We start from the raw sequence: 23,011 nt of genomic DNA, 5'->3' as shown, positions 1-23,011 counted from the left end.
TTCTTAATATAAAATAGTTTTTACTTCTTACAGAAATTCAGTATTTTAAGGTTTCCAGATGATAGAAAAATTACAAATAATTTTTACAATAAATGCCGTTAGATTTCCCCACACCATTCCAAAAATATATATAAATAATCCAGTGAGCCCCCTTCCCCACCTTCATTTTTTAGCTATTGCAACTTTATTTTTGTTCCAGAAACCAATATTCCAGCATCTCATATCACCAGAGCATGATATTAGTTACTATATATCTGTGTTGACAATATATTAACATTTCCAACTATATACCGGTATTAGCCATGTCTAAAACTTAACCCAATTTTAGACAGTCTACTCAATTTTAAAGTGGACTTGTCAACCAGTTTTGAAAAATCTAACATTAACTAGTACAGCCCGAGAAAGTCTAATTGAAATATACAGTTATTTTACCACATATCATTATAAACAAACATCAGCATTATAATGGTTTCACTCCCACTGGGGGAAAAAAATGCATAAAGCACTTATGAGACAATTAGCTGTTGGTGTGGGCAGAAGTCTTCTTACCTAGATGCCATGTGATCATTCAGAGCCAATGTGGTGTGAAAGCTGGCAATTTTTTATCACAGAACTCTCAGGAGAATCCTGTGCATACTCCTACAAATACATGGGATCGTCATACTCCTGAACACTAAGAACTGTCCAGATGATGACTAGCTTCACCCCCATGGCATATGAGAAGATGAATACACAGTATATTTAAATAAATACAATGCATACTCAAATCTGTCTAATGTACGGTTTTCAAGAAAGAGCAAGTAACTCTCAACATACCATGTTGCAAAGCAAGGGAAGCAAAAACATTTTTTTTTATTATTATTTTTACACATAGGGTAAATACTGGCTGCTTTTGCATGCAGCCCAAAATGAAGGACAGCTTCATTTTTATACTGCAATTTAGATTTCAGTTTGGTGACATTATGCCCAAATCTAACTCTTTCTGAACAAGTTACGTAACCCAGCTGCAGCACAACATGGTTTTATCAAGGCACAAAGGGACAGATGTATTAAGCCTGGAGAAGGCATAAGGAAGTGATAAAGCAGTGATAAGAGCAAGGTGATAAACGCACCAGCCAGTCAGCTCCTGTCAATTTACATATTGGAGCCGATTGGCTGGTGCGTTTCACCTTGCACTTAACACTGCTTTATCACTTCCTTATGCCTTCTCCAGGTTAATACATCTGCCCTACTGTTACTTGCTCTTCCCAGCTCAGAATCAGTACAGTGAGGGAGTTATGTATTTTATGGGGCGAACCATTTAAAAACAGACTGCAACAATACACGTACACAATGAAGGATGCAATATTGGTACTTCTTGTGGTCTTGTTCCAATGAGCATGTCACCACTACTTACATTTGGAGAGTATAGTAGACACTCATCCCTAAACACAAGAACATGTGCAGTTTAAATGGCAACAACGTCCACAAAGCAATCATCCGAACAGATATTTTCATATGATAAGACTTTGTGGCTGTTGTGAGATTATGGCGCATTTCCTCATTAGGAGCTGTTACACTGACAAGCATGCCATATCATACATAGTGTGCAGAGTGTGAGATTACATGTCAAACAAGTCCAGTTAAAGGAACTTTCACAACAGTACTTTTTTAGGGCTTGTTATAGAGAGGGGTTTTCTTACACTGGAGGAATGTTTGGATTCCTTTTAGGGTATACAAGCGCCAACATCGGAGTTGTGTGCTTTATACAACATTTGTATGCACATACACTGGATGCAACAATACAAATAATTGTTTAAAGTCCACAAACACTTGCATCCCTACAGTGCATGTTTCGGAAAGTAGTTGTACCACTTACTGTGTTTGCCAGGTTTCACCTCATTTGAGTCTATACATGTAAAATAGAAAAATTGCTGACGGCAATAGGTACGAACCCATATATTAAAAATATGGTGTGTCCTTGAATTGTTAAGAAGGGACTGCTTGTGTAAATTAATTTGTAAATGGGCCTAGTACTAGCATAATGTCTGAGGTAATGAGTTAGAGCATAGTAACATTATAAGAGAGCCTATGAAAAAAGCGCAATCTGTAACACAGCACAAGATCATTTGGCAATGGAGTCTAGGTTACCCATTTTAAGGCAACATAGTTGAATTCAAATCATTTACCCTCTCCCATAGGGAGCATGCCGGAAAAATCGTACAAAGCTTACTACTGATGAAACAAAATATTCAACCCAGCTCTTTAGGATTTAGAAAAATAGACTTTGCGTGCAAAAATCACAACCATGTAAAACTTCTTACAGTGTGTAGTAAGACGGAAGTTGCAGTCCTGACACTGTTGCAAGAGACTAACACAGCTACACTATACACAGGATTTGTAAGTTACACAGAAGCATGGATCAAGGTCCATCTCCTTCCCATACTTAACACAATCACTTCTTCCAATCCAGACATCTGTTCTATTGAAGTATTAAAAACATTATAGTGTTTACAAAGTTTATGTGTAACTGGAAACAAAGATAGGTCTTTAATCATTATCAGAGTCCGGAGGTGGTAAAAAGACCAAAGCGTCATTGAAGCTGTGTCCATAAGCTCTTAGCCTGTAAACGCCATACATCATAACTTGCATGTGGTTGGGTGAAAGTCCGCTGAACGTGATTGCCATATCTGAGCAGCAACCTTCAACTACTTTTTGGGGATCATTTGCCATGGCTTCTTTTATCAGGGAACCCACAGATTTGGTGTTGAAGACATTCTTTCCTTCAGCATCTTCTGCATTTTCTGCAAATACTCCTTTGTACTTTAGGCACATTGCTAACTGCTTATCGTCAGAAGTCTTCCATATGATGCCACCTTTCTCTGGACACTTCTCTGGTTCATTCATAACATGGATAAGCCGGTCTACAGTGCCAACACTTAGCACTATGCCACCTGCTAAGTCAACATAGTCTAAGTCTCCATCCTTTACAACATGACCAAGGAAGAAAGGCTCCAAAGGGTTTTTCGCCAACAGGAAATACTTCAGGTTTTCAACTATGGCAAATGTGGAGGGCTGACAGATGAAGAACCAGTTATAGTCATCTTTGTGTTTTTCATATGCCATTTGGATAGCTTTCCTCATCATAAGCCACATGTCATTGCTGTCAACAACAATTGAATCAAATACTTTAACATGTTCAGAGCTATAGAAGTCTGCCTTGTCACAGTGTTTGCTCCAGGTAGTCCTGACAGCAGCCCACAAGCTTAAATCTTTAGGTCTGACAAGGATAACACAGTACACCCTTATGCTTTGACTCAGCTCCCTTCGTTCTGCCACCGACAGTTTCAAAACATCCTCTTTATTAGGAGCTTGGATGTGATGGTGTTCATGGGGCGATGCAGGTTCATGACTCAATTTAATGTGTCCTAGGAGAGTAACAACTATGCAAAATGCACCACCTATCAACATGCCTCGCATAAACGAACCTCCTTCTGAAATCATCTTTCCTACAATTGAAAATAAAAGCCCATTATTAATAAAGTTGCTGATAAAATGGTAAAAGACATAATTAACAGAAAACAAGTATGAAATTGTTCAAATCAGATGGGGAGATCCTGTTTGGTTACAGGACATTCTATACCAGTGGGACTCCGTAGGCCCTCATCAAGCATCATTACAGGCCCTCAGATCTTCCCAAGCGCAAACATTTCTAAATGTCAAAAATTAATCTAACAGCAGTACTACTCTCAGAATAATCTCTGACCGCTCCAAGGATACTTCAGGCAGAATGCCATGCTCAAGAAGATGGCTCATAGTTACTCACTTCCTGTCTGAGCATCATTGGAGCGGATCATCAATGGAGTGGTCTGTGAAAACGTAAAAATAGGATTTTAATACCTACCAGTAAATCCTTTTCTCTTAGTCCGTAGAGGATGCTACAAGAACCATGGGGTATAGACGGGATCAGCAGGAAACATGGGCACTTTAAGACTTTAAAAGGGGTGTGAACTGGCTCCTCCCTCTATGCCCCTCCTCCAGACTCCAGTTATAGGAACTGTGCCCAGGGAGACGGACATTTCGAGGAAAAGGATTTATTTAATTTTTATTTAATTCTTTAAACCAAGGTGAGATACATACCAGCTCACACCTCAAACACACCGTACAACAAGGCATTCAACAACGCATGCAACGGCATGACCAACATCAGCCACAGACTGACTGTACTTAACTCAGCATGAGTGTAACCAAAACCAAACTGCAGATACAGCCCGCACTGGGACGGGCGCCCAGCATCCTCTATGGACTAAGAGAAAAGGATTTACCGGTAGGTATTAAAATCCTATTTTCTCATACGTCTTAGAGGATGCTTCAAGAACCATGGGGTTTACACCAAAGCTCTAGAATGGGCGGGAGAGTGCGGATGACTCTGCAGCACCGATTGACCTAACAAGAGGTTCTCCTCAGCCAGGGTATCAAACTTTTAAAACTTCGCAAAGGTGTTTGAACCCGACCAGGTAGCAGCTCGGCAAAGCTGTAATGCCGATACCCCTCGGGCAGCCGCCCAGGATGAGCCCACCTTTCTGGTAGAATGGGCTTTCACCGATTTCGGTAATGGAAATCCTGCCGTAGAATGAGCCTGCTGAATCGTATTACAGATCCAGTGCGCAATAGTCTGCTTGGAAGCAGGAGCCCTAATCTTGTTGGGAGCCCACAGGAGACACAAAGCCTCTGTTTTCCTAATCAGCACCGTTCTGGCGACATAGATCTTCAAAGCTCTGACCACATCAAGAGACTTAGTCTCCACCAAGGCGTCAGTAGCCACTGGCACCACAATAGGCTGGTTTACATGAAATGATGAAACCACTTTTGGCAGAAATTGCTGACGAGTTCTCAACTCCGCTCTATCAGCATGGAAGATTAAATAGGGGCTTTTGTAAGACAAAGCCACCAATTCAGATACCTGCCTTGCGGATGCCAAGGCCAACAACATGACTACTTTCCAAGTAAGGAATTTTAACTCAACCTTACGTAAAGGTTCAAACCAATGAGATTGCAGGAACTGCAATACTACATTAAGATCCCACTGTGCCACAGGAGGCACAAATGGAGGTTGGATGTGCAGCACACCTTTCACGAAGGTCTGAACTTCTGGAAGGGAGGCCAATTCTTTCTGAAAGAAAATTGATAAGGCCGAAATTTGTACTAACTTTAGGCCCGCATCCACAACTGCTTGCAAAAAATGGAGCAAACGCCCCAGCTGAAATTCTTCCGTAGGAGCCTTCTTGGATTCACACCAAGACACATATTCCTCCAAAAACGGTGGTAATGCTTTACCGTTACTTCCTTTCTAGCCTGAAGAAGAGTGGGAATGACTTCACTGGTAATACCCTTTCTGGCTAGGATTTGGCGTTCAACCGCCATGCCGTCAAACGCAGCCGCGGTAAGTCCCGATACACGCACGGACCTTGTTGTAACAGGTCCTCCCGTAGAGGAAGCGGCCAGGGATCTTCTATGAGCAACTCCTGAAGATCTGGATACCAGGCCCTCCTTGGCCAGTCTGGAACAATGAGTATCGCCTGAACCCTTGTTCTTCTTACAATCTTTAATCACCTTTGGAATGAGTGGAAGTGGAGGGAACACATAGACCAACTGAAACACCCACGGTGTCACTAGGGCGTCCACCGCTATTGCTTGAGGGTCCCTCGACCTGGAATAATATCTCTGAAGTTTCTTGCTGAGGCGGGACGCCATCATGTCTATTTGAGGAATTCCCCAACGACTTGTTACTTCTGCAAAGACCTCTTGATGAAGACCCCACTCTCCTGGATGGAGATAGTGTCTGCTGAGGAAGTCTGCTTCCCAGTTGTCCACTCCTGGAATGAAGACTGCTGACAGGGCGCTTGCATGTCTTTCCGCCCAGCGAAGAACTTTCGTGGCCTCGGCCATCGCCGCTCTGCTCTTTATTCCGCCCTGGCGGTTTATGTACGCCACTGCTGTTATGTTGTCTGACTGAATCAAGACCGGCAGACCGCGAAGAAGATGTTCCGCTTGCAGAATTCCGTTGTAAATGGCCCTTAATTCCAGAATGTTTATGTGGAGACAAGCTTCCTGGCTTGACTATTTTCCCTGAAAGTTTCTCCCCTATGTGACTGCTCCCCAGCCTCGGAGACTTGCATCTGTGGTCACCAGGATCCAATCCTGAATCCCGAACCTGCGTCCCTCCAGAAGGTGAGAACTGTGCAGCCACCACAGAAGGGAGATCCTGGTCCTGGAAGATAGGATTATTTTCCGGTGCATGTCCAGGTGAGACCCGGACCACTTGTCCAACAGGTCCCACTGAAACACCCTGGCATGGAACTTGCCATACGGAATGGCCTCGTAGGCCGCCACCATCTTCCCCAGCAACCGAGTGCATTGAACTGACACTTTTGCCGGTTTCAGAATCTGTTTTTCCATGTTCTGTATTTCCAGAGCCTTTTCCACTGGAAGAAAAACGCTCTGTAATTCTGTATCCAGAATCATACCCAGGAACGACAGCCGTGTCGTCGGAACCAACTGTGATTCTGGCAAGTTTAGGAGCCAACCATGTTGTTGCAGAATCGTCAGTGAAAGCGCAACATTTTTCAGCAATTGCTCCTTGGATCTCGCCTTTATAAGGAGATCGTCCAAGTTCGGGATAATTGTAATTCCCTGCTTGCGCAGGAGGACCATCATTTCCGCCATTACCTTGGTGAAAATCTTTGTTGCTGTGGACAGACCAAACGGCAACGTCTGAAATTGGTAATGACAATCCTGTACAGCAAACCTCAGGTATGCCTGATGTGGAGGATATATGGGAACGTGTAAGTAAGCAAGCATCCTTTATGTTGACCGACACCATAAAATCCCCCTCCTTCAGACTGGAGATCACTGCTCAGAGAGATTCCATTTTGAATTTGAATTTTTTCAGAAAGAAATTGAGGGATTTTAGGTTTAGAATCTGTCTGACTGAGCCATCCGGCTTCGGGACCACGAACAGACTCGAATAAAAACCCTCCCCCCGTTGTGACGGGGGTACCGTGACAATGACTTGATTTTGACACAGCTTTAGTATTGCCGCGCATAATATCTCCCTTTCTAGATGAGAAGCTGGCAAGGCCGATTTGAAAAATCGGTGAGGGGGCACGTCTTGAAACTCTAATTTGTACCCTTGGGTTACTATTTCCAATATCCAAGGATCCAGGTCAGAGTGTACCCAGACCTGACCGAAGAGTTTGAGAAGTGCCCCCACCAGTGCGGACTCCCGCAGAGAAGCCCCAGCGTCATGCGGTGGATTTGGTAGAAGCCGGAGAGGACTTCTGCTCTTGGGAACTTGCCACATCCTGTGACCTCTTTCCCCTTCCTCTCGCAGCAAGGAAGGAGGACCCTCGTCTTTTTTTTTGGATTTATTGGGCCGAAAGGACTGCATCTGATAGTGGGGCGTTTTTTTTCTGTTGTGCAGGAACATTACGTAAAAATGACGACTTACCCGCGGTAGCCGTAGATACCAGGTCAGTGAGGCCGTCACCAAACAAGACACTACCGTTAAAGGTAAAGACTCCATTGCCTTCTTAGAGTCAGCATCAGCATTCCATTGATGAATCCACAATGCTCTCCTAGCTGAGACTGCCATAGCATTGGCCCTTGATCCCAAAAGGCCACTATCCCTTACAGCTTAAGTATGCTGCAGCGTCCCTGATATGACCCAGAGTCAAAAGTACGCTATCCCTGTCTAGGGAATCTCTCTCAGATGACAAGTTATCTGCCCACTTTTCAATAGCGCTACTCACCCATGCCGAAGCCACGGCAGGCCTGAGTAGCAAACCCGTAGTGACATAAATGGATTTTAGTGTATTTTCCTGCTTACGATCCGCAGGATCCTTTAGGGCTGCCGTGTCAGGAGACGGAAGCGCCACCTTTTTGGATAGACGCGAGAACTTACCTTTGTTAAAACTCTTTCTGCGAGGTACACTGGGCTCCACAAGGATAGACATAGGGGTGTAGAGTAGGATCTTGATCCGAAGCACCAACAGACTCAAAAGCTTTGACCTTCTTCCAAAGATGCATAGCGCCGCCTCCTATATCACCCCGCCTCCGTGCTCAGGAGTTCAGTTTTGTTAACCAGCCCAATGCAGTAGCAAGTAAAAGAGACGACAACTGCCAGTTGCCACAAACACCACACTCTCCCGACAGGAGAAGTGTCAGCGGCTAATGCCACACCAACCCAAAGAAGTAAAGTGCGTAAGGGTGGGCGCCTTGTGGAGCCCAGTGTACCTCGCAGAAAGAGTTTTAGCAAAGGTAAATTCTTACCATAAAACTCGTTTTCTGCTGCGGGGTACACTGGGCTCCACAAGGATAGACATAGGGGATGTCCTAAAGCAGTTCCTTATGGGAGGGGACGCACTGTAGCGGGCACAAGAACCCTGCGTCCAAAGGAAGCATCCTGGGAAGCGGCAGTATCGAAGGCATAGAACCTTATGAACGTGTTCACAGAGGACCACATAGCCGCCTTGCACACTTGTTCAAGGGTCGCACCACGTTGGGCCGCCCAAGAAGGTCCAACAGACCGAGTAGAATGGGCCATAATGTGATCAGGAGCAGAGAGACCAGCCTTCACATAAGCATGTGCAATCACCATTCTAATCCAGCTGGCTAGAGTTTCTTGTGAGCAGACCAGCCCAGTTTGAGAAACCCAAACACAACAAAAAGAGAATCAGATTTCCTAATAGGAGCAGTTCTCTTCACATAGATACAGAGAGCCTGTACTACATCCAAAGACCGCTCTTTGGGAGACAGATCAAGAGAAACAAGTGCCGGAACTACAATCTCCTGATTAAGGTGGAACGAAGAAACCACCTTAGGTAGATAGCCGGGACGAGTCCTAAGAACCGCCCGGTCACGGTGAAATATCAGATATGGGGAACTACAGGACAAGGCACCCAAATCGGACACTCTTCTAGCTGAAGCAATAGCCAGCAGAAACACCACCTTAAGGGAAAACCACTTAAGGTCAGCTGAACCAAGAGGTTCAAACGGAGACTCTTGTAACGCCTCCAAAACCACCGACAAGTCCCAAGGAGCCACAGGCAGGACATAGGGAGGTTGGATACGCAACACGCCCTGAGTAAAGGTATGCACACCAGGTAAGGTCGCAATTTTTCTCTGAAACCACACCGACAAGGTAGATATTTGAACCTTGAGGGAGGCCAGATGCAGGCCTAAGTCCAGGCCCTGCTGAATAAAAGCCAACAACTTGGCTATACTAAACTTGGAAGCATCATAATCGTTAGATGCGCACCAAACAAAGTAAGAATGCCAGACCCTATAGTAAATCCGAGCCGAAGCCGGTTTCCGGGCCCGCAACATAGTTTTGAATGACCGCCTCAGAAAACCCTTTAGCTCTTAAGACGGAAGCTTCAAGAGCCACGCCGTCAAAGACAGCCGGGCTAGGTCCTGGTAGACACAGGGGCCCTGAACGAGGAGGTCTGGGCGTTGTGGAAGTAAAATTGGACGCTCTGAAGATAGACCTTGTTGCAGGTCTGAGAACCAGTGCCGTCTGGGCCACGCTGGAGCTAGGAGAAGCAGAATTCCTTTTTCTTGCTTGAACTTCCAAATTACCCTGGGCAGGAGTGACACCGGAGGGAACACGTACGGCAGCCGAAACCTCCACAGTACCGCCAGCGCATACACGTATGCTGCTTGAGGATCCCTTGTCCTTGCTCCGAAGACCGGAACATTGTGATCGTGTCGAGACACCATCAGATCTACGTCTGGAAGGACCCACCTTTCCACTATGAGTTAAAACTCTTCTGGATGGAGGCCCCACTCGCCGGCATGCACGTCCTGACGACTGAGAAAGTCCGCTTACCAATTCAGGACTCCAGGAATGAATATTGCCGATATGGCTGGTAGATGGCGTTCTGCCCACTGTAGAATCCGTGAGACTTCCTTTATTGCCAAACGGCTTCGAGTGCTGCCTTGATGATTTATGCAAGCCACTGTGGTGGAGTTGTCCGACTGTACTTGAACAGGACGGTTCTGAATTAAATGCTGGGCCAGGTTCAACACATTAAAGAGCGCCCGCAATTCCAGAATGTTGATCGAGAGGAGAGATTCCTCCTTCGTCCACGACCCTGAAGGGAGTGTTGCTCCAGCACCGCGCCCCAACCTCTTAGACTGGCATCTGTCATCAACAGGACCCAGTTGGATATCCAGAAGGGACGACCCCTGCACAATTGTTGGTCCCGGAGCCACCAGTGTAGCGACAGATGGACCTCCGGAGTCAAGAAGATCATTTGAGATCTGAACCGGTAAGGCAGGCCATCCCACTTGGCTAGAATCAGCCTCTGGAGGGGGAGAGAATGGAATTGAGCATACTCCACCATGTCGAATGCTGATACCATTAGGCCCAGCACCTGCATTGCCGAATGTATCGACACTTGCGGACGAGAAAGGAAGCAATGAATCATGTCCTGAATCTTCAGGATTTTCTCCTGAGACAAGAACAACCTCTGATTGTGAGTGTCCAACAACGCTCCCAGGTGCACCATGCTCTGAGCAGGGACCAGGGAGGATTTCTTCCAGTTGATGAGCCACCCGTGGGCTTGTAGAAACCTGACAGTCATATCCAGATGACGCAGGAGAAGATCTGGGGAATTTGCCAGGATTAACAAGTTGTCCAGATACGGCAGTATCCTGACCCCTTGACGGCGGAGTACCACCGTCATCACCGCCATAACTTTGGTGAAGACTCGCGGAGCCGTTGTTTAACCAAAAGGTAACACCCAAAACTAGTAATGTAGGTTGCCAATAGCGAACGTCAGGTATTGTTGATGTGACACTGCTATAGGAATATGCAGGTAAGCATCCTGTATATCCAGGGAGACCATGTAGTCCCCAGGTTCCAAGGCCAGAACTATAGAGCGAAGGGTTTCCATACGGAACTTGGAAACCTTCACAAACCTGTTCAATGCCTTGAAGTTGACAATGGGCCGGGAGGACCCATTCGGTTTCAGGACTAGAAACAGCGGAGAATAGTACCCCCGGCCCCTCTGAGCAAGAGGAACCTGTACTACGATTCCTGTATCCAGGAGGGTCTGTACCACCGAATGTAGAGTTTTTGCCTTTGTCTGGTCCAAAGGGACGTCTGTCCGGCAAAATCGATGAGGGGGTCGGTATTTGAAGGCTATGGCGTAACCTCGAGTGACGACTTCCCAAACCCAGGCATCTGAAGTGGTCTTCAACCATTCTTGGGTATACCCTAGAAGTCGGCCTCCCACCCTGGGATCCCCCAGGGGGAGGCCCGCCCCGTCATGCGGCAGGCTTATCGGTCTTGGCAGCTGGCTGACGGGCAGCCCAGGCTCTTTTGGGCTTCGGCTTACCAGGTTTGGAAGTGCGGGCCTGCTTATGGTACGCCTGACCTTTTGCTTTACCTGAAGAACGAAAGGGGCGAAAGGATGTACCTTTAGCCTTCGACACAAAAGGAGCGGTATTAGGCAGACAGGCAGTTTTGGCAGTAGCCAAGTCAGCCACAATCTTATATAAGTCCTCCCCAAACAGAATATCTCCCTTGAAAGGGAGTACCTCCAGGGTTTTTCTATAGTCCAGATCCACAGACCAGGATCTCAGCCACAATATCCGGCGAGCCAGGACTGACGTAGTAGAGGCCTTGGCTGCTAGGATACTGGCATCAGAAGCCGCCTCTTTAATATAACGAGAAGCTGTGACAATATATGACAAGCATTGTCTAGCATGGTCAGAAGAGATTTCAGCTTCTAACTCTAAGGCCCATGCTTCAATAGCCTCTGCAGCCCATGTAGCTGCAATAGTGGGCCTTTCTGCAGCACCCGTGAGGGTGTAAATCGCTTTCAGACAACCCTCCACACGTTTATCCGTAGGCTCTTTTAGAGACGTGACGGTAGTGACAGGTAGAGCTGAGGAAACCACCATCCTAGCCACATGTGAGTCTACTGGAGGAGGCGTTTCCCAATTTTTAGACAGCTCTGGCACGAGGGGATAGCGAGCCAGCATCTTTTTTGAGGCACAAACTTCGTACCCGGGTTTTCCCAGGGTTCCTGACGTATATCCACTAGGTGGTCAGAGTGAGGTAAAACTTGCTTAACCACCTTCTGACGCTTGAACCTATCTGGTTTCTTAGGAGAGACAGATGGCTCGGGATCATCCGTAGTCTGCAGAATTAACTTAATAGCCTCCAAAAGATCAGGAACATCCACATGTGAACTACCCTCCCCATCAGCCGTATCTGAGTCAGAACCTGAGGGGTCAGTAAATGTGCCGTCTTCATCAGACGAGGTGTCAGTGACAGCAGTGGATTGTGAGGAGATAAGCGCTCGTTTAGAGGACCTCTTGGACTTAGGCGAGCGTTGGTCAGACTTTTTAGTAGTCAAGGACTGGTTCAACTTCTTCAATTGAGCAGATAAATCGTCCGCAGGGACCACATACGGTTGTACCGGCATTGGGGGTCCCATAGGGGGAGTTAGTTTATGAACTAGCGTATGCAGAAGCGTGGAAAAAGCGGCCCACGGTGGGTCAGTATGCCCCTCAGGTTATGGAATATAGGGATAGCAGGTTGAGTGAAAGACACGAAATGGACACCACTCAGCTATCAAATGCACACACAGAAAGTCACAGTTTGTACAATGCAGAGGTTATTACTGACAATAATACTGCACTGGACTAGCTTACACAGCTATATAACAATAGATATAACACTACACAGTAAGAACTGGATGTATATCACAGGGTAATTGTACTATAAAACCCTGACTAAGTGCACTCTTTCTTAACTATCACTGTCTAAAAAGGCAGGTAGAATACTTAAGTGTCATGTAAAGGCACAGCGCTGACAACCAGGCGGCTTTACATAGGAGGATTTGCCCAAGCAGTCCCAGGAACAGTGAGCTGAGGTATAATGGCGCCGCAGACACTGACAGGGAGTGAGGAAAAGACAGATATGCAGCACCAGGGCGGGAACACTTGCTAGAAATGGCGCCCTGGGGCTGGAGGAGGGGCTTTCGGTCTAAGCCTTATCCCCTCTGCTGGCAAAACCACCGGGTACTGTGGGCGATATAAGAATTGGTTTAGAAAGAAAACCTGACCTGCGCCCATGCCCTGGTGATCTAGTGGGATCGCCTGTACTGCCACAGTGTCCACCGCCAGCGCGCGCGGCCCGCCTCCCACTGACCGCGCCGGATCGCGATAAAGACCGGGTCCCGCAAGCGGGACCCACTTACCACCTCCCGAAGCGCGGCCACGCGATCCTGGAGAGCCCCAGCCTTGTGTATCGAACGTGAAGAAAACCGGAGCTTCCGCTGTAGGTACCCGGCAACCAGGGCTCGGGAGTGTACAGCGCTGGGGAGAGCTGGAGCTGCAGCAGGCAATGTCTACTGATATCCAGCACAATCTGTGCCTCTGCTGCAGCCCTTGTAGTCTTTTTTCCCTCAGAAAAAGCTTTTTCTAGAGCTGCTGTGAGCAGCTCTTCCGGTCACATGCTTGCACTGCAAGCACCAACTACAAACTGAGCTCCTGTGCACGGAGGCGGGGTGATATAGGAGGCGGCGCTATGTATCTTGGGAAGAAGGTCAAAGGTTTTGAGCCTGTTGGTGCTTCGGATCAAGATCCTACTCTACACCCCTATGTCTATCCTTGTGGAGCCCAGTGTACCCCGCAGCAGAAAGAGCTTTATCCACCGTGGGGGTCGACTCCCACTTTTCCCTGTCCCCAAAAGGAAACGAATATGCCACTGGAATTCTTTTGGGAACCTGTACCTTCTGGTCAGGATTTTCCCAAGCCTTTACAAAAAGCGTGTTCAGTTCATGAGAGGGAGGAAACGTTTCCTCAGGTTTCTTTCCTTTATACATACAGACCCTACTATCAGGAACAGCAAGGGTCCTCTGTTATATGCAACACTTCTTTTATCGCCACAATCATGTACTGAATGCTCTTAGCCAGTTTAGGTTTTCAATCTGGCGCCACTATAGTCGACACTGGAATCAGAGTCCGTGTCGGTATCCGTATCTGTTATCTGGGTAAATGCACGTTTCTGTGACCCCGAAGGGGTCTGAGCTTGTGACAATGCATCTTCCATGGATTTCCTCCATGTCTGGCTTTTAGACTCAGATTTATCTAATCTCTTCGGCAACCGAGCCACATTAGCATTCAAAACACTCAACATATTTACCCAATCATAAAATTTGTATAATCCCGCACCAGTTTTCTTACTATAATTTTCTTGTGTATACAGTTTAAATGTATTGTGGTAACTTTTGCGTTACTGAAAATATCTTGGGTTTTCTCGACCCTATATGACTCTGTACGCAGGTGCCCTCCAAATGCTTTTGAGTCCTAGACCCACATGAAATTACCAAGGAAAAAAGAAGAAAGAAGCATTTTCTTGGACGCACTCAACCACTATTTGTGGTTGAGTGCATCCAAGAAAATGCTTCTCTCTTCTTTTTTCCTTGATATTTACCCAATCAGCCGTCGGCGCTGCCGACACGGTCACTCCCACAGCCTTTTCTGTCCCCACTCCAGCCTCTTCCTGGGAAGAGCATTCAGCCTCAGAAATGTCGACACACGTACCGACACCCACAACCACACTGGGGCTATAGGGGACAGACCCACAACAAAGTGCAAATAGTATATATGCAAGTGCGCGACCAACAGCAGCAGGTAAGAGGAAGGTCAATTCCTCAAAACTAAACAATAGAGAAAGAGAAATGTATACCAGCGCTGGCTGTGCAAATCAAAATTAAAAATACATTAACAATAGATTAGAATAGTAATAATGATAATAATAATAAGGATGGTTTGTTCTATGTAAAAAAGTAACAATTTATTTGTATATCACATATAACACTGCTAAAAAGAAGGAATTCCTTTTGCCACAAGGTGGCAGTAAAACTGAAATATATCTTTATCTGGTAAAACTTTCATAGGTTTCACATTCTCCTATATTAAAGTTTGTCCATTCCTATAGGCTAGGACAGCCTCCCTTTGTGCAATTCACTGTAGGTAAATAGTTACCGGGTCCCCACGTTGGTAGGCATCAGCCTTGGAGCAAGTCCATTGGTAGCTGTAGGGGTGCTGGTTAAACGGTTAGATGATTTGATTCAGTGATGGGAGCGAGGTCCAAAAGATGTGCCGAAGGAGGACAAGGCTTAGCAGGCCAATTGGAGAGTGAAGTCCAGATTGGATAAAGTAAGCTCAACGCGTTTCACTGGTACAGTCCAGCTTCCTCAGGTGCATCTGAGGAAGCTGGACTGTACCAGTGAAACGCGTTGAGCTTACTTTATCCAATCTGGACTTCACTCTCCAATTGGCCTGCTAAGCCTTGTCCTCCTTCGGCACATCTTTTGGACCTCGCTCCCATCACTGAATCAAATCATCTAACCGTTTAACCAGCACCCCTACAGCTACCAATGGACTTGCTCCAAGGCTGATGCCTACCAACGTGGGGACCCGGTAACTATTTACCTACAGTGAATTGCACAAAGGGAGGCTGTCCTAGCCTATAGGAATGGACAAACTTTAATATAGGAGAATGTGAAACCTATGAAAGTTTTACCAGATAAAGATATATTTCAGTTTTACTGCCACCTTGTGGCAAAAGGAATTCCTTCTTTTTAGCAGTGTTATATGTGATATACAAATAAATTGTTACTTTTTTACATAGAACAAACCATCCTTATTATTATCATTATTACTATTCTAATCTATTGTTAATGTATTTTTAATTTTGATTTGCACAGCCAGCGCTGGTATACATTTCTCAGACCCACAACAAAGCCTGGTAGAGAAACACAGAGGGAGTTCTCCCAGCTCACAACCCAGCGCCTATCCCGGTTCTGAAGCGAGTAAATTACTGCCCAGACCTGTTAGTGCTTTTACTATTAAATAACTAGCACCAAATCTCTTGTGCCCCCTCCCCCGTTTTGCACCCTGTTACTTGTACAGCAGTGTTGGAGGCCAGGCTCAGCATCTCTGCAGCTTCTGTGAAGAGAAAATGGCGCTGGTCAGAGCTGTGAGGGCTAAGCCACGCCCCCTTAATGGCGCTTCAGTCCCGCTTAATTTTTTATCTTTATACTGGCGGGGGTCTGTAATTAGTGCCCAGGCACTTTATACACCTTTTGCCAGTCCCTAAATTGAGGATTTATGCTGCCCAGGGCGCCCCCCCTGCGCCCTGGAGTGCCGTTCTTATGTGGTAGCATGGCGCGCTGTGCGGTACCTCAACAAGCCGTCTTCTGCCGTCACTGAAGTCTTCTGATCTTCTGCTACTCACCTGGCTTCTATCTTCTGGCTCTGCAAGGGGGGTGACGGCGCGGCTCTGGGAACGAGCAGCTAAACGCACCAAGTGATCGGACCCTCTGGAGCTAATGGTGTCCAGTAGCCTAAGAAGCAGGGCCTTTGAACTCAGAGAAGTAGTTCTGCTTCTCTCCCCTCAGTCCCACGATGCAGGGAGCCTGTTGCCAGCAGGTCTCCCTGAAAATAATAAACCTAACAAAGCCTTTTTTCTGAGAAACTCTGGAGAGCTCCTCAGTGTGCATCCAGTCTCACTGGGCACAGAATCTAACTGGAGTCTGGAGGAGGGGCATAGAGGGAGGAGCCAGTTCACACCCCTTTTAAAGTCTTAAAGTGCCCATGTCTCCTGCGGATCCCGTCTATACCCCATGGTTCTTGAAGCATCACCAGCATCCTCTAGGACGTATGAGAAAGGGGATTGGGTAAAAGATATGAAACGGCACCGGGAGACATATGATAGTAGCAATAGAACATTTTGTGAATAAGAAGTCCTAACAAAATAGAAATACTTCTTTTTAAAAGCCTTGGTTATAGGCAATTCATGGACTGGCCATTTAATTTGGCTGTGAACCACTTCTACTTTTAAGTACATGTTAGAGGCTCTTCTACATTTTCAGATCAGAATAGTTATACCCCTTTCAGATCGCCTGAGGTGGGTCGCACAAGGGAGCCTGACACGGGAGCTCCCAGTGTGCGACCCTCCTCACACGCCCCGCTACCCGGCATATTGCCTGGTTGGTGACATCAGCAGTGATGCGGTGGGGGCGGCGCTTGGAGATCACATGATCTCCAAGCATTGCCCGTACACAAAGAGTGAACATGAAACGTGTCGCATCGACCCGGCTCCCGTTCACACCACACAGTGAGCGGGGATGAACACGAGTTCAACCCTACTCACGACCAGGGTTGAAATACCGGGTCACTCGACCCAGTATTTTAACCCTTGCACCTTTCAGACCGCACCTGAACAGGGGTTATGCACGCTCATGTGCCCATAACCCGTGTTCATAGGGGTATTAGTTGAAGGCAAAGGAATATATGCTCAGATTTATCAAGCCTTGGAGAGTGATAAATAGCACGGTGATAAAGTACCAACCAACCAGCTCCTGACTGCCATGTTACAGGCTGTGTAGAAAAATGAGTTAGGAGCTGACTGGATGTACATTATCACCTTGTAATTTATCACTCTCCAAGGCTTGATAAATCTGGGCCTTAGTCCTCAATTCTATAATCAAATAATGATTAAATCAAACAAAAATAAAACAAAACAAAAAAAGCCACACGCACACAAACACGAATGCTTTCTGAACAAAAGGAAATTATTACAGGTACACAACAGGAGGATGTGAGCAGGACGTGTACTATTTTAGGGTTTGTGCAGAATGACATGACACACCCACCATCTCAAACACAGCTTCGTTACTTTAGCTACACCCTTCACTTAGGCTAAAGTGTACACCTTATGATGTTAAACAATGTCCACACCTTACTACAGTACGTACTGCAGAAGAATGCACTAACCCTTTCAGAGCAATCACCACACATTTTTCATCCTGATGCCTGTCCCCACTCCTAGGAGGCAAAGTCAGCAGAATTTAGCAGCTATTTGCACAACTCTCAATTTGTTCTCAACATTTTTTCCCTATCCACTTTTTTAATAGAAGTTCCATTCTCCAGTAGTACTGGAGAAGAGGACATTTTAGAACATAGAGTGAATACATACAACAGGTATCCCGGCACTTGGGATGCAGACAGTCAAAATACTGACAGCAGCATCCCGATGCTCAAGATCCCGGCACCTATTTGGTAAGTAAACTACCCGTAACCCTCCCTGGTAGTGTCTAACCCTGATCCTCCCTCCCCACAGCCTAACCCTAGCAGCCTCCTCCCCCCCCCCCCCCCCCCCGCCCATCTCCCCCACAGCCTAACCTTCCCCTGCAGCCTAAACCTAACCCCACCCCCCTTACTCCCTCAGACCCCTTCAGGCCTCAATCGGGATTCCAGCGCTGACATTTCAATCCATGTCGGGATGCCGGCGTCAGCATTCCGAGCAGAGGACCTGATTCATTAAGGATTGCAAACGCAAATACCACCTTCTCCCAGCGTTTGCAATGTGATCGCATATCAGATGAACATTGCAACCATCTGTTCATCAGCCTTGCCGTCGCAGTGCTGGGTCAAAGAAACTGCGTCTCACGACCAAACGCCGCCCGCCCCTCTCCGCGAATGCCTCCGCCTGTTAATCAGGTAGAGGCATTCGCATATCTGCGCCGCGACCGCAGAATGGGTCCTGCACATGTGGTGGTCCCACCCAATAAGTGATCCATAATGATTCAGGCCATGAGTCGATATTTCAACTGCCAGCATTACAAACATACAAGAAAATACAGTCATAACAACAATGGGAGAGATTCAATTAGCACCGCAAGTATGTAGCTCTGGGTTAAGTGGCTGGAGGTATTCAATTGACTGTATCGAAGCTGGCACTTAACCACAGCTAATGCCGAGCTTAATTGCGTTAAACTGCAAGCCCTTGACTAGCCAGAGGCTCTAGCCAACGCAGATTTCTGGAGGGTGAACGCAAAAAAATTCTAGTTGCAAACTTACCATGGGAGTAATTAAATAACTGTGGACATTTAACCCCACAGCTACATCCCTGCTGTGCTAATTGAATCACCCCCAATGAGTAGGGAGACAGCATGTAATCTACTGGAGAATGGAAAAATAAAAAGAGAATGGATCAAAGCTGAGAGCGATATAGTTTAGATGGTGTGAGTAATATAGATGGGAGCAGGCAATAATAAAAAAGTGCATTTATAGATTTGAAGGATGGGAACACAGAACAAGCCTCATAGGGGGCAGAGCAAGACGTGGTTACGAGAAAGGGGGCAATGCACTGGTTAGTGAGAGAGGTAAGAGGGAATCTCTCCCCTGCGATACAAATCCAAAAAAGTATACTTCTTACACCAGACAACTAACGCAACCAATGTCAACAACCCTCCAGTTCTACCAGTTTTAAGCATGTATGCCTCTCTGGATCTATTCTCATTTTGCACTTAGCCAGAATATATACACACAGGCAGCTATAAGTATGCAACACCTGCATGTAAGAGGGGAGAACAAGTGTTCATAGGAATGTAGCCAAACGAAAATGGATTATAAAATCTTGAAAAAATGGCTGGGCCACCTCAGGGCGAAAATAACTGCAGCCTCCTGGCAGTGAGGAGACTGACGCAGCAAGAAGAAACCTTTTCTACAGAATGAGTTAGATCTTTTTCAGCTTGGAATACAGACCTACAAATAAACGTAGAAGAGATTTTTTTTCTTTATTTAAATCCATATTTCTAAGAGTTTTCCACCCTCATGTGATTGATCCGCTGCTGGGCAGGTAATAACACACTGCGACCACATGGGGATTATTCTACACCGGCCACACAATCAGCGATACAATGGGAACACTATGGGCAAATCAGTGGCTGTTTTACCCTACATATTACCATTGTATCACTGCTTGTGCGATTAGGTTAGTCGGTGTAGAATAATCACAATGTGGTCACAGTAAGAATAAACACAATGTGGTCACAGTACAGTGTGTAAGATCTCCTTTCCATACACCTCAACAGAAGATCAGACACTTGTCCACAAGTTTAATATAGAATGACTGATTGGTGGTGTACCTGTATAGATGAAAACTGAACACATAAAAGAACAATAAAAGAAAGAGGGTAAAGTCTTTATCCATCAGCTGGCTCGCCAGTCGGCCAGAAGCTGTTGGGTAGACCCCTGGTAGCAGGAGACGGACACTAGGAGACCAATAACAAGTGAATGGCACTCACATAGAATAATTAGGGCATCGAGCAGGCTCACAGTGCTTGTGACGTAGCCTGCTGCATCTAATCCCTAAATTAATATATTTAATCGATTTTAAAACACAGTTAAAACCCCATTAGAACTCCGGCCACCTTCCCCGCTGCTCACCGTCCTGTCCCCGCTGCTGCCGCAGAGTCCGCTTCCAACCACTAACCCAACGTCTCCGCTGCTGTGGCTACTGCCGGATTTTACTTCCGCCTTTTCACCCAGGTGATATTTAGTCACGTGTCCTGTAGTGACGTGTCACTGACTGTGCTGGCTAACACGCAATCCGCCGTCCGCCATGTTTAATACTGGCACGTATATCTGTTAGCGATGTGTTGATGATGATGACGCGTTACACTTGTCTATTCTCCATTACTTTTGTACATTTTAATGTCGTTGTCTGATAAAATGTGTAAATTGTTTTTATCCGAAACTAGAATATATTTTGGTTATGTTTTATTTAATACATTTGTTAGTGACGCAAATACTTGTGCTTCGTGCAAAATCTATGTCAAACTGTTCATGCTTGTCATCTTTTCACTAAATACTATTTTGATTCTTGTATAATTGTTCAGAACAGCTCCTGATTACTGGGATGTTCTGTCCAGACAGTATGCTTAATATGCACTACTCATACACGTAATTACGATACTGTCATATACAATGCTACATAGCAATCTTTGTTCATACAGTTTTCCAATAAAGTTATATTACAGGGCAGTGTCGGACTGGGGCATGTAGGGCCCACCAGGGAAATGCAGTGGTAGGGGCCCATGTTTAGGGGTGTGGTAAGTCCGCAGAGGGGGTGTGGCCTGCCACCTCATTGGTTTGACTAACCATTAGAGAGTGTAACATCTGCGCCCCTTCATAAATATATACAGTAAATTCAGCATGCATGATAATGTACCAGATTAATAACAGCAATGCACTGTAGAAAATACACCATAGTCCAGTATAAGGTAACATATGTATGATGTATAATTCAAGTGCACAGTCTGGAACCTGATCCTTAGAGCAGGAGGTGGGCCCCAGGCAGTGGGGCCCACCGGTGGTTTCCCCTGTACCCCTGTGGGCCAGTCCAAGCCTGATGTAGGGTGTGATCATGAGGAAGTTGAATAAAGAAACTAGAGAGCTGAGGGATAAGAAAAAGAGGAAATATCAAAGAGATCTAGATAGTTCTCGTCAATTACCTGTTACAGAAAGAAATGAAAGCAATCGGACATATATTCCTAAAACTCCCATAAAAATTAAACAAGTAAATAAATTTAATCGTAGAGAAAGAGAGGAAGAATGGAAAGAACAGCCTACAAATTATCCATATAAAAATTGCTTTCGTGATTTTAATAAGCCCAATATCAATTGGAGGGATAACTATTCATCTAGAAAGTGGAATGGATATAGAGTGAAAAACCATCATAGTGACGAGTTACCAATAGAAAGGGGTAGATACAATGAGGATTGGCGTAGACATGATAGGAACGACAGATATAGATCTCCTTTTTTAGGACGCAATCAACAAGACAGGGGGAGACTTTAGTGAAAAAGGTAAAAAAAACTAAGAGAGGGAAGAGAGGTGGAATTCCAAAAAAAACAAAGAAACATAAAAAATCATTAGGACCAACTATGATCAGTGAAGTACAAAAATCAGATATCACAATAAGTAATGTAAAAATATTTAATCTCAGTAAGAGGGTGTTAACGGCAGACGAGGAAAAAGTTCTCAAACGAGGACTCAAGTTTGCTCCTACAAGTCAGATTGATTAATTTGTTTTTTATATAGATCTTCAGAAATTTATACGCAAACTGACTGTAAAAAAATGTTTTCAGCGAAGGAGAGTGTTCAGACTGAGGAGACTGGGGAGCATCCAGGTCCTCAGTTTAGAACAAAGTCTTCATTCTATCCCACACATATGAAAGGAAGCTTTCTTGATTGTTTTAGTAAGCTGGTGCTTGATGATGTAGAGCAAGTTTTAAGAAAAAAGAGAAGAAATTGAAACCTTACCAGGAGAGAATGGCAGGCATTAAAAAGTTTAAGGGAAGATGAACAGTTAATTATTAAGCCTGCCGATAAGGATGGAGGGGTAGTTCTTGTGGATAAGGAAGATTATATCAAAGAAATTGACCGTCAATTGAAGGAAGGTGGCACTTACAGTAAATTAAAGAGTGATCCTACCGTTAGAATTACAAAAGCTCTTACTGTTTTGACACAGGAAGCTCTATCTAAAAATGTCATTACAAAAAAGGAATATGAATATATAAATATTCAATATCCGTCGGTACCTACCATATATACCCTTCCGAAAATCCACAAGGACCCCCTCCTCCCTCCAGGTAGACCTATAATATCAGGCACAAACAGTATTACTTCTAACTTGTCATCCATAGTAGACCACTATCTACAACCGTTGGTTAAAAAGACGAGATCCTATTTAAAGGATACGGGTGACGTTTTAAAGATCCTGAGTGGGTTTGTTTGGAATGAAAACGATATTTTAGTTAGTGCAGATGTCTCCACACTGTATACAATTATACAGGAGGATAAAGGTGTGGAGGCAGTTAAATATTTTTTGGATTTATCTGATTATTCGGATGATTTAAAGGATTTTTTGGTTGCCAGTATTAGATTTATTCTAAACAATAATAATTTTGTCTTTGGAGGCACATACTATATGCAGCAGGTCAGTACCGCTATAGGCACCAGGTTCGCCTCCAGTTACGCCAATCTATTCATGGCCTATTGGGAGGACCCCAAGGTGCTGTGTGAAGGCGGACTAGGGTCGAGCCTGGTGCTCTGGCATCGATTTATCGACGACCATTTGTTTATATGGAGAGGAAG

The 23,011-nt window shown here is 45.5% G+C and overlaps 1 protein-coding gene across 1 annotated transcript; it reads right to left on the bottom strand.

The window, feature by feature from the left end:
* C1GALT1C1 (C1GALT1 specific chaperone 1) lies at positions 1–20,418 on the bottom strand. The gene is made up of 2 exons (XM_063937223.1): positions 20,299–20,418; positions 1–3,488 (listed from the first exon to the last, which is right to left on the bottom strand). The coding sequence occupies exon 2, from the start codon at positions 3,481–3,483 to the stop codon at positions 2,530–2,532; it is 954 nt and encodes a 317-aa protein (XP_063793293.1). The 5' UTR covers positions 3,484–3,488; positions 20,299–20,418; the 3' UTR covers positions 1–2,529.
* Positions 20,419–23,011: the final 2,593 nt, after the last annotated feature.

The sequence above is a fragment of the Pseudophryne corroboree genome, chromosome 8 (assembly GCF_028390025.1).
Source record: "Pseudophryne corroboree isolate aPseCor3 chromosome 8, aPseCor3.hap2, whole genome shotgun sequence".
NCBI classification, from domain to species: Eukaryota; Metazoa; Chordata; class Amphibia; order Anura; family Myobatrachidae; genus Pseudophryne; species Pseudophryne corroboree.
Note: the sequence above shows the minus strand (reverse complement) of the source record. Positions and strands in the feature narration are given on the sequence as shown.